This window comes from Dicentrarchus labrax, unplaced genomic scaffold (genome assembly GCF_905237075.1).
Source record: "Dicentrarchus labrax unplaced genomic scaffold, dlabrax2021, whole genome shotgun sequence".
NCBI classification, from domain to species: Eukaryota; Metazoa; Chordata; class Actinopteri; family Moronidae; genus Dicentrarchus; species Dicentrarchus labrax.
Genome location: NW_026136709.1, coordinates 18,329,009 through 18,341,191, shown reverse-complemented (window position 1 = coordinate 18,341,191; position 12,183 = coordinate 18,329,009). Strand labels below are relative to the sequence as shown.

Below are 12,183 nucleotides of genomic sequence, written 5' to 3'. Positions count from 1 at the left end.
TGTCTCTGTACTTGCATTATTAGATCTTAGTGCTGCATTTGACACCATTGACCATAATATTCTTTTGGGGAGACTTGAGCATCAAATTGGCATTAAAGGAACCGCACTAAGCTGGTTTAAGTCATATTTATCAGATCGCTCGCAGTTTGTACATGTTAACGATGAATCTTCAATAAATACTACAGTTAGTCATGGAGTTCCACAAGGTTCTGTACTTGGACCAATACTATTTACTTTATATATGCTCCCTTTAGGCAACATTATTAGGAATCACTCCATTAACTTTCACTGTTATGCAGATGATACGCAGTTATATCTATCAATCAAACCCAATGAAATTAATCAATTATCTAAATTACAAACATGTCTTACGGACATAAAATCCTGGATGACCTGCAATTTTCTGATGTTAAACTCAGAAAAAAACGAAATTCTTGTTCTTGGCCCCAAATACCTTAGAGACTCATTGTCTAAAGATATAGTCACTCTAGATGGCATTAACTTGGCCTCTAGCACCACTGTCAGGAATCTTGGAGTTATCTTTGATCAGGATTTGTCATTTAACTCCCACATAAAGCAGACCTCTAGGACTGCCTTCTTTCATTTACGTAATATTAGAAAAAATAGACACATACTATCACAGACAGATGCAGAAAAACTAATCCATGCATTTGTTACTTCAAGGCTGGATTACTGCAACTCTTTATTATCAGGTTGCCCCAATAAGTCCATTAAAACGCTCCAATTAATTCAGAACGCTGCAGCACGAGTACTGACAGGAACTAGAAAAAGAGATCACATCTCTCCTGTACTAGCTTCTCTGCATTGGCTCCCTGTAAAATGTAGAATTGAATTTAAAATCCTCCTCCTCACCTATAAAGCTCTGCATGGTCAGGCCCCTTCATATCTTAAAGAGCTCATAGTACCCTATTACCCCACTAGAACACTACGTTCTCTGAATGCTGGGCTACTTGTGGTTCCTATAGTCTCTAAAAGTAGAACAGGAGCCAGAGCCTTCAGTTACCAAGCTCCTCTCCTGTGGAACCAGCTTCCAGTTGTGGTTCGGGAGGCAGACACCCTCACCATATTCAAGAGTAGGCTTAAGACATTCCTCTTTGATAAAGCTTATAGTTAGGGCTGGATCAGGTGAGTCCTGAACCATCCCTTAGTTATGCTGCTATAGGCCTAGACTATCGGGGGATTTCCCATGGTGCACTGAGCTCCTCCCTTCCTCTCTCTTTATGCACTCATTCATGTCCCATTAATGCATGTTACTAACTCCACTTCTTCCCCGGAGTTCTTGTGCTTTCTCGTCTCGCAGGTTCTCATGGATCCTGGTGGAGCCTCCTGCCATGGTCCTGCTTGACTGCCATTGCCAATACTGTTGTTGCTGTGCACCTGTCTGTCTGTCTGTCTCTCGCTCTCTCTGCCTCTCCCTCTCGCTCTCTCTCTCTCTGCCTCTCTCTCTCTCTCTCTCTCTCTCTCTCTCACCCCAACTGGTCGAGACAGACGACCACCCACCTAGAGCCGGAGGATCTGTCCTAGGTTTCTGCCTTTTAACAGGCAGTTTTTCCTTGCCCTTGTCGCCAAGTGCTTGCTCATGGTGGTACTGTTGGGTCTCTGTAATTAATGTTAAAGAGTTCGGTCTAGACCTGCTCTATTTGAAAAGTGTCCTGAGATAACTTCTGTTATGAATTGGCGCTATACAAATAAAATTGAATTGAAAATTGAATTGAATAGTAAACATACTGGTGCCAAGATCACGTTATATTTTTATTAAAGCAGTGTGAAACTGTTCAAACTAGTCACTGCCAACACCAAATGTTCACATAAAAGTATCTTTAAAACCTACACTAATAATATAATCCGCATTTCCCCCAAAATCCCGGTAATTTAACTGTAATTAATCTCCATTAAACGTCCAAAAGGTTTGGGGAATTCCATTGGGTGTTATCTCACACTGACTGTGTGGCTTGTTGCTGCAATACATTCAGAGCTGTAAGGTCATGGAGTAACCATCAAAGTATTATACTTTATTAACCCTTACAAACTGTTCATATCCAATGGCTTCACAGTATGGTCGTCCTCATAAAAAGTGTCTATACCATATTCTGAACTACAGATCCATTTAGAATATGTAAATAGCCTATTTTACATTAATACATTCATTATTAATCCTTAATTTAGGATTTTAGATAGCATGAGTGTATCTTTTAGGTTCTAGACCACTCGTTTTGGAGAAAAAAACAGCTATACCACACTATGTCATGTCCTGTTTTACCTAAGACATGAAAACGTAACAGCCACAATGATTTAAATATATTTTATTAATAGTGATGCATAAGAGATGGCCAATCTTGTGGGTCCTTGAGTCATTCGAATGACATTTTCCGCTGCCATCCTGCCTGAAACTTGACCAACAGATGGCATTGTTTTTCGTCATAAACATCTCTCTTGCTGCCTGCTCCTCTCCCTTAGAGGCATCTTCATCAAATTGGCTGTAATCAGAGTTTTCCTCTATGTTATCTTCTTGTTGCTCTGACACACTCTGATCAAGGACCTCTTGAAGAGTGAGTCTTGCTGCCATGACCTCTGTACCTCTACCACTGAAAGGGCAGCTCTGGTACCTTTTATAATCTTATTAACCTCACCCCCCCTGCTCCCACACACACACACACACACACACACACACACACACACACACACACACACACACACACACACACACACACGCAGTCTCTCTGTCAAGGCACCCTCTGACCTCTGTATGACCTTTGTTTCTTATGTGCACCATATATGATCACTCCTATGCTGTTTTACTATTTCACTGTTTTGAGGTTCTCCCATGGCCCCCCAAAACCAGCAGGGTCCTGCCCTTGCGGTAACCTTGGCGAACAGGAACAGTTATTGTGACAGTGTCAAGCCCCCCCCCCCCACAAACATTTTCCTTGATTTGAGGTCAAAGGTTTAACAACCCAAAGACCACTTCACCTCATAGTTGAACCTTTTATTTCAAAAATAAAAATAAAATTCTCCCACAAGGTAGGAATGAGATTGTCAATTGAATGTGATTAGAAAGCAGCACATATATTTCACTCTACAGTACATGACAATTGCCTCAACTCTTTAACATTTGATAAAAAGCTGCCCCATCACACCCAAAAACTTTTTCAATTAAAGATACAAAGGTGCATTGTCATATTGTAAAAATGTATCAATGACATTTATATAAAAAAGTCAAACTGGCCCACAGTTACAAGAACAATTACAATTTCCAATGTGCAGTATAACAAAACATTAGTTCATTAACAAAGACAGTACTGAACTCTATAAAAATATATTTTATAGCATGTTATTGTTAGTCTTGTTTAGTTCACACATCTTCACCAACAGGCTCCACAGGTTATCTGTGGATTGTTGCTGCACTCCTTGAGCTGAGCTCTGCAGAGACAGACAGAGGACAGGCAGTCAACAGACCGCGTGAGGACAGAAACATGTGGTCACATCCTCTCATACAAACACGCTGTACTCACTCAGACACCTCCTTGCAGTAATATTGAATTCCATTGTCCAGCTCTGCCTTTAACATCTTTAGAGATGCATTTGTGCAGTTTGCCCTGAAGAGGAGGCAGAAAACATGAATTTAGGAGGAACGTACAGATCATTAATGAACTAATCACATTCAAAATGAATAATGTTGCAGATATCATGTGCATAAGGAGAAAATCTTACACAGGGTTCTTCTGTGTGACCATTACAACATTCAGGCTTTCCATCCTGGTGGAGTTGAACCTCTTCAACTCGATGCTCCCAAAAATACTGACAACCGAAAAAATAAAGTTCTAAAGTTCACAAGTTGTGACATGTACAAACCTAAAGTAAAATATATAAAATAATATAACAGGATGTGATATAACTTGATATAAAAGAACACAAACTCACACACTAAACATAATATGTCCCAACTTTGGGGCCTTTTCTACAGAGATGTTTCTTATACCTTATTCTCATAATATGACCTTTTATTTTATTCACAGACTAAATTACTTGAGGTAAAATCACCACATACAGTCTTAACTAACACTGCACGTTTCATTTCAGTTTGTCCATGTTTGAATTCTGCAGTGCACAAACCTCTGCTGTAAACTGCTCATTAGGTGCTAATTAAAAGATGTGTGGTAAGTTCAGACAATTATTTTCTTGCTTAAGAGCACCTTAATATTTTTTTCCACTCACATAATTTCAAAGGGAAGTTGGTCAGAGAGCTGAATCCCCCAAAAATCTGTACACGTCTAACATGAGAAACATGACTTAAGGCTGATTTGATACAAGATTGTTGTTCACTCACTCACTTAGTAAAAGATCAGATACTATGAATATTATGAAGCCATACCTGAAACTATTAGTATGTCTTTAGCTTCTGTGGTGTGTGATCTGTTTGGTTGCATGAAATAACATCAGAAAAGGGATATTTCTGCAACAAGTGCAACTTACCTTTGAGAACTGAATGGGGTTGTGATGGATCCATTTAGCATTGCTGTGACATTGCCACAGGCAGCATCTGCAAACTAAAGACAAGAAATTGCACTTTAGACTACAGTCTCACTTCAAGATTTAATTTACATTATTTCCTGTATATATTTTTTAAGTATATCTTTCTATAACTTTGTGGGACTACAGTATTCTCAGAATGAATGCTTTAACCAACAGGGACGTGCACTGACATTTTGGGGAGCAGGGGGGTTCAAGAAAAAAAAGGGCACCCACCCCACCTACAAATTCTGTACTCCCCAGCCGATGTTACCAAACTGCCAAATGACACATAACATGCCATATTCAGACACTTCATTCTTTGAAGAAACCATCGATCTGACAAGCTTTAATGAAATTCATTCATTGTTCAGTTGTTAAAACCAGTTCTGTGGTTTCTTCCAGTTTTTTAGGGGCAAATAAAAAAACGATTGTAGGGGAGAAGAAACGGAGGTAGATATAGTATATATAAAAACAGACCTTTTCTATGTGCAGTACCACGACTATAGAAAGGTACTATACACAAAGTGCTACAAGGGGGTGAGAGCACTTTCTACTGAACATAGAATGACATAGCGGCCCTGCTGCCTTTTAAGGCTGCACAATGAATCGAATGTTAATTGCAATCACGATTTTGACTTTTCATGATTAAATTAACTTGATCTTTACAATATTGACATTTAAAATGCATGTTCAGCTCGTAGTAAGCCATGCTACATAGAGGTGAATTATTGCCAGACTACCTTATTAAAATGACAATAGTCTTTTTTGTTGCCCCCGGTATTCTGGGACCTAAGGTCAGACACAGATTGTTGGCCAGAGACCTGCAACCTGTTGTATTTCAGATTAAAGTCCTTCATCTCTCCTTTTTATGTAATCTGGTCACGAAAGCGAAATCAACACAGCTCGATAACAAAGCTCATGTGTCGGGATAATGATTTACCCACGGTGAGGTAAGAACAGTGCAGGTACTAACCAAGTGTCTATGCACAATAACGGTGCAACTGTATCTACAGATAGCTGTAGAAAATTAACCATAAGATAAGGCTGTCATTCATCCTACAGAGAGCTGCGGAGGTCAGGCGAGGTAAACCCTTAATCTAATCCGGTACAGACTTCAATTAAAATAATATTTTTTATATTTTCCTGTCATTAACCACGTCTGTGTGAAACTAGCAAGCAACATTCAAGAAGATTATTCCTGTGACTGGAGAGTTGTGTGACTGTGTGACAACCGTCAGATAATGCCTCACTTCTTATTTGGTGGAAATAACAGATCACGCAGCCAGGGCCGCCGCCAGGAATTTTGGGCCCCATGACAAAAATATCAAATTGGGCCCCCTCTGCGCAGCTGTTGTCACCACATCTCTAGGACCTAACTGTCCCATCAAAAGCTTTACATAACTCTAATTAAAGGCTTGCAACTGTCTTGCTTCTTGTAGTTCAATACTAGTACTAGCACAATATTTACTGCTGGTGATTTGTACATGCATGCATACAGTACTGCATACACTATGCAGTTCACTATTTGATGCAAGATTAAAAGCAACCATAAACAATGTGCTAAAGGCCATCTTTTACAGTCTCAATGTATTTTTATTGTAAAATTTCAAAATGGAAAATTCTTTTAACGAAATTAATTATTATTATTAATTATTATTGTCCAGCATTCAGTGCTGACAGTAGGTTGTTGTTTTTTTATTTTATTTCATAATGAGCATTATGTGAGAAAATGATTGTTATTAATGTGTTTGAATTTCTGTCATTAATAAATATTTCATTTTCTTTTTTGTAATGGTAAAAAGAGCAAGAGAGACAGAAATCCCCACAGACTCCCTGCAATGATGCTAACTGGCCTGTCATTGAACACAATGTTGCTCACCTTCTTCACTGGGACAGGGAGGGGTACAATGATGGGGAGACAGGGGTGCTGCTGACTCGTCTGTTGTTAAGTCTGCTAAAAGGGGCAGGGACAATGATTTAATATGAATATGTTGCTAAACGTTTCCCTGAACTGATTAAATGGTGATTAAATGTAGGCAAACACTAGTCTGTAGCTGGCTATCTTATTTCCCTATGGACATTAAGCCAACAGGTTAATAGCACTCACAGACTATAGGCTCCTTTCTTGGTGAAACACTGGGTTACAGATTGACATCCTTTCCTTTGTCTTTCCTCTCTCTCTCTTTTCTCTCTTTCCTTTTTTGAAAAGCAGATTTTGATTTACTAGTTAACATTTTGATCACTGTAGTTCTACTGACCGCAACTAATCCCCGTCACTGATGAAGTGCGCTAAGGCAGGACCAATCCATTTCATGCAGATACAGGGGGGTGGTCGGTCAATATGGATGTTTACTTTTTGGTCAATGGGGATATTTAACTTTTACTGCCAAAAACAAGTAAAAACAAAAAGATAATTTATGTATTATTATATTTGAAACACATATACTGATACTATAATGATGATGGTTTAATAATTTTATATTAGTTTTTACCTATTTTTTGGGGCCCCTGTCAGTCATGGGCCCTTGGAATTGTCCTAACTTCCCATACAGCGCCCCTGCACGCAGCTGTTTGACAGATATGAAATGTGCATTCATTTGTAATCTAGTTTCAGGGTACTTCTGGCGGTGCCAAGTCTAAATTGTGCCAACCAAAAAGTCCAAGCAGGTTGCTATGATGTTTTGCTGATCGAAACCAAAACCGTGACAACCACCTTCTCCCCCTCAAACAAGTGTGTGTTCTGAGATTCCCGACTCCTTTCACATTGTCGCTATGGTAAAAATATTAGTTATAGCCACTTTAAGCTGCTGCACAGCTTGCTGAGGAGAAAATAAAATAAAAGTCTTCAAACCTTTTAAGGTGATGTAAGGTTAGATTTGTCAACCTATCACACCGACTATAGCTGCTGTACTGTGAATCTGTCTGTTATTTTAACTTTTATCTTTTTTATTTTTTATCCTGTGTCAATTTTCTTCCTTCCTTTTGTTTTACTTTACATGCTTTTATGGTTTGCTTTATTCTGCTCATCTTGTGTTTCTGCATCTGCTCCCAGCCAAACCAAACCGGGGCTCCCCTCTGAATGTGTGGGTTGCCACTGCTCGCTCAGGAGAGAGCTACGCAATGTGGCTCCATGGAGACCAGCACAAAGCCTCATTGATGAAGAACCCGGCCGAGTGACCTTTCTTCTCCTCTTCTCCATCATAATCAGTAATATTCAGGAGAGATTTCAGGAGAGACCTTATGCTCCACATATTTGTTATTTTAACCACTGCTTGATCCCAGGACTGTTGTATTTTTGGCAAAACTAGTGAATTCTAGTTTTTCACTTACAGCAGCTGAGACTCTTTTCCAAAATGAGCGAACAGGGTTGTTCACACAGTCCACCCATCCTGGGCAGTCGGTAGTGAATGTTTCTAGAACGACACACACACATTTCAGTGTTGATAAGTATTTGCTCCGGTGAGCTGCTCACATGAAGCAAAACAATAATCTCAGGACATCACAAACCCAAAGTGAGACAGAAAATAAGTGGTAAAAATAGATACAATGACATTACCTTATGGATGAGAATAATAACACCTCTGATGTTTTGGGAGTTAAAGGAAGAGTTCAACATTTTTGGGAAATGCACTTACTCACTTTGTTACAGAGAATTAGATGAGCTGATCTACGCCACTCCCATGTCTGTTTAATAAATGAAACGCTACAGCCTGCAGGTGGTTAGCTTAGAGCACAGACTGGAAACAGAGGGAAATAGCTAGCCTGGTTACAGCAAAGGTAACTAAATTTCCATACCAGCACCTCTATCGCTAATAAACACATCATATGGGTTCAATTAAAAGCTAAGCTAACCAGCTGCTGGTTAAGACAGGGGAGTACATCGATCTTCTCATCCAACTCTCTGCATGAAAGCGAATGTCTATTTCCCAAAGTGTCAAACTATTACTTTAAGAAGAGCCTCCGGATATTTGCTGTCAAAGAACCTGAGTGTTTCAATACCTTTTAGTCTTTTAAAGGAATGAAGGAGGTTGAAAAGATGTTTGGCAGGGAGAGAGGACTCTTGTTTAATCTTGAGTCCCATTTTCTGTGGCCTAATGGTATTTAGCAAGCAAAGGTAGCTCCTGGACAATGATGATAATTCTCGAGATAAGGTATTGTGTAGAATTACTGCAGAGGCGTGGGTGCTTACAATCCCAGCAAGATCAAATTGCATTGTACCTTCCATACGTGCCAATTTTGTTTGACCTTTTTCCTTCCATGAGCCAGTCTGGGATCTGTTGATAATTGCCTCTTTGACGTGACTTGACACGCTTTATGTAAAAGTAACTTCAGATATTGAAATAACACCTCTGGCATTTGACATCAGCTATTATGATATTGGTTCTTATTCCCTCACATGTCTAAAGAGGCACACACACACACACACACACACACACACACACACACACACACACAAAGGGCCTGTAAGGTCTTAATAACAGGTTTAAAAAAAGAGATGAAGTTGTTGCCACAGATAATTTAAAACATGCTTTTAAATTCTTTTTGTGTCCCTTTAATCAATTTTTCTACAACAATTAACTTAACTCTCCAGGAAATAGATAACCTCATAATTAGGTAGAGTCTTACCACTGCTGCCCTTCTTTCCACACCAGGTCAGACCATCTGCCACAGCTCCCAACACAGTGTCCTCCAGGGTGACAAAACAATCACTCTTCGCAGTGAACTCATGGACCACATCCTTCGTTTTGCTCCAGAACATCATCTAACCCAAACATCATATTGTCAAATGTATTATTTCGCATTATAAAAGAAGCCATGAGTGGATAATGTGCTCACAGAAAGTCTTGTGATGGGTGGTGTTTACTCTGTTGCATGCAGGTTCGAAGGGCGCTGCGGCAATGAAAGGATCATAGGCTTCCATGGGAACTTCACAAGGGTCCCGCCCTACATAGGCTTGTTCGAATGCATCCCAGACCTTTTGACAGTCGGATCTGAAAAAATAGACAACAGTACTGCTTAGTCTCAGGAATATGGATCCGACTCATTCTGATGGGAAAAGCTTAAGTGTAGGACCAGATTTGTTAGCAGTTATGATCACAGTTTTCATTAAAAAGAAACCGTGTCATGGTTGAAAAACACCCTACACTGTATGTCCAGTCAATATAGATACAATAAATAATACAGAAAACAGCACTGTCATTACAGTGTAAGTAGAATGGATAGACACTAACAATGTGCAAACTTGCAGAAAGTGCAGAAAGGAGGCCAGCCACTTAATCATTAACTGGAGTGCCAAACTGACTCAAACTTTAACACTGAATGTACTTACAGGTTTTCACTCTTTCTGGGTGGCCCACTTGTTATTACACTCCCACTTTATCAATACAATCCCTGATGAATCACACTGATATTGCTAAAGCGTAGCAGCATGCATGCACGCTATATCCCATTCATGAAATCACAACTTCTGAATTTCAGTCTGTTCCATAGAGCGTGTGTGTTAACAGTCACTCTGTTACCAGTTTATTAGGTGCACTTAGCTAAAAGGATTGTTTTCTAATATAAAGCACATGAGCTCCCCTGGAAACATGATTTGTGAAATCTTGGGGGGGGCTCTCTAAAATATTGAAAATATGCTATGTTTGCCATGCATTTCTAGATTTTTTTGTCTTTTTATAATCATGTAACATGTTTGATATAAGGTTATTATTGATGTGGGTAAGTTATAAACTGATTATTATTTTTTATTTTTTTTCATTATTATTATTTCTTATTATTAGAGAAAAACCCAAAAATGGCACATTGTGTTCTCACACTATTATTAGACTGCATTTGTTTTTGCTGGCTGTACTGAGGATAAATGCTAACTTACTGCGACCTATACTCAACATATCTTAAATTCTATTCTAAATTGAATTATTTTCACTCTCCAAGTTGTGTGAAGAAGCAGCTTATCGTCGGCTGAGACTCATTTTATATTCTTTTACACAGACGGTTTAAAAATAAAAAGACTTACACGTTGAACTTCTTACACCTGTCAATAAATGTTCCTTTAAGTTGCTGTGTATTGTTACGGAGTACCAGTCCCACCACAACGGCGATGACAACAATGAGAACCAGGACGCCGAGGACACCAATACAAATGTAGCGTCTCCTCCAACTCTTCTTCCGAAGTCGAGGCTCTCCCTGCTCCATTTAAAATAACCTCACAGATTTAAAATGTCACCGGAAAGTTTGGCCGTCAAACTGCTGTCACTGAGACGGCGCTCGCTCTCCGACCTCTATTTATGGAGGAGCGCAATCACGGCGCGTGTGCGTGCTTACGTGCGCTGGCTCGTGGCCATTTAAGGTCTGGTCCAATCAGGAATCTTATCTGTCACCGTGGAGCTGCCCAAACTGTGGTCCGAGGATCACAACAAGACCGTTCAGCAGTGGCGGGAAGTGACACTTGTACTTGGGTATTAACCAGAGGTGTAAGAAGAAGAACTCAGATATTTTACTTCTAAAATGAATATCACTACAGTGTAAAAAATACTCTGTTTAAGAACTTTAGCATCAATATACTGAAACTAAAAAAAGTAAGCACTTATCATTCAGAATGGCCCATTTTGGTATAATATATAGGCCTATTGTATTGATGAATTATAACTATTGATGCATTATAGTGTACATCACTTTAATGTTGCAGCTGGTAAAATCTTATGAGGCTACCTTGTGAATATCACCAAGGGGTCAATAAAGCATTATCTTTAACCATAAGGCTACATCATAATTTATATGTTGATCATATTTCGTATTATTAATCTGAATGTCTGAATTGTGCTTAAGTAAATGCACTTAATTACTTTCTACCATCTCTGTTAACATGTTACGCTACTATATATACGTCATTGTACTATTCAGATACAAAATGTACATACAGAACATGTTAATGTATCAAATATGATGATTTTTCTTTTAAATTAACCTACCCAAGAGTATATTAAAAATGTCAATTCTACATAGTGAATACATTTATTTTTAATCATCTAAATGCATTTAGTTGCAAATGCATCTGTACTTTTACTAATGCACTTGTAACAGAACTTGTAATGGAGTAAGTAAATAATCAGAATACTTCTTCCACCACTGTGCTTCAGAAATCTCTAACAAACTATACACTATTTAACTGTTTGACTTTAATTTCACTCCCTAGAAATTAGCTTCAATAGTTTGGTGTAAACAGGGCCATATCCATATTAAAAATAAAGAAATATGAATAAATGAACTAAATACAGAGTCTGGCCCCCTCATTGTACAACCCAAAACATAACCCCACTGTGGGGGTTTTACAGTTGGCGGCTCTGAATCTTTCAGTATATGGTAAGTAGGTCAATGATAGAATTTAAAACCAAGAAACTGTTACAGTAGCTGGGTGAAGTTCATGCAATTAAACACTAATCGGCTACTAAAAGCTGTGAGATGGTGGTGGTTGTGCGCTGTAATTCAAAGGTCATGGCCATCAATGTCAATCAATGGTGAACATGTTGAGAAATACTGAAGACATGTAAGTACAAACATGCAAGCAACATGCATCTAACTAAAGGTTATCCACTCCTGTAAACAAGTTCTCCAACTCTGTTTAATGACTGAATGATCCAATAACATATC

At 38.9% G+C, this 12,183-nt stretch overlaps 1 protein-coding gene across 1 annotated transcript; it reads right to left on the bottom strand.

The window, feature by feature from the left end:
- Positions 1–2,992: 2,992 nt before the first annotated feature.
- LOC127369633 (ADP-ribosyl cyclase/cyclic ADP-ribose hydrolase 1) lies at positions 2,993–10,805 on the bottom strand. The gene is made up of 8 exons (XM_051411188.1): positions 10,550–10,805; positions 9,398–9,524; positions 9,160–9,295; positions 7,864–7,946; positions 4,495–4,568; positions 3,733–3,819; positions 3,534–3,617; positions 2,993–3,441 (listed from the first exon to the last, which is right to left on the bottom strand). Exons 1-8 carry the CDS (start codon positions 10,726–10,728, stop codon positions 3,384–3,386), a joined length of 828 nt encoding a protein of 275 aa, XP_051267148.1. The 5' UTR covers positions 10,729–10,805; the 3' UTR covers positions 2,993–3,383.
- Positions 10,806–12,183: the final 1,378 nt, after the last annotated feature.

What these genes read in the sequence shown, in the direction of transcription:
- LOC127369633 (XM_051411188.1), bottom strand. Translation starts at nt 10,728, where the DNA reads ATGGAGCAGGGAGAGCCTCGACTTCGGAAGAAGAGTTGGAGGAGACGC. An exon ending in AGGTGTAAGAAGTTCAACGT is followed by an intron (nt 9,525 to 10,549) that starts GTAAGTCTTTTT and finishes CTATTTTTTCAG; the next exon opens with ATCCGACTGTCAAAAGGTCT. An exon ending in GGAAAAGAGTCTCAGCTGCT is followed by an intron (nt 4,569 to 7,863) that starts GTAAGTGAAAAA and finishes TCTTGTCTTTAG; the next exon opens with TTTGCAGATGCTGCCTGTGG.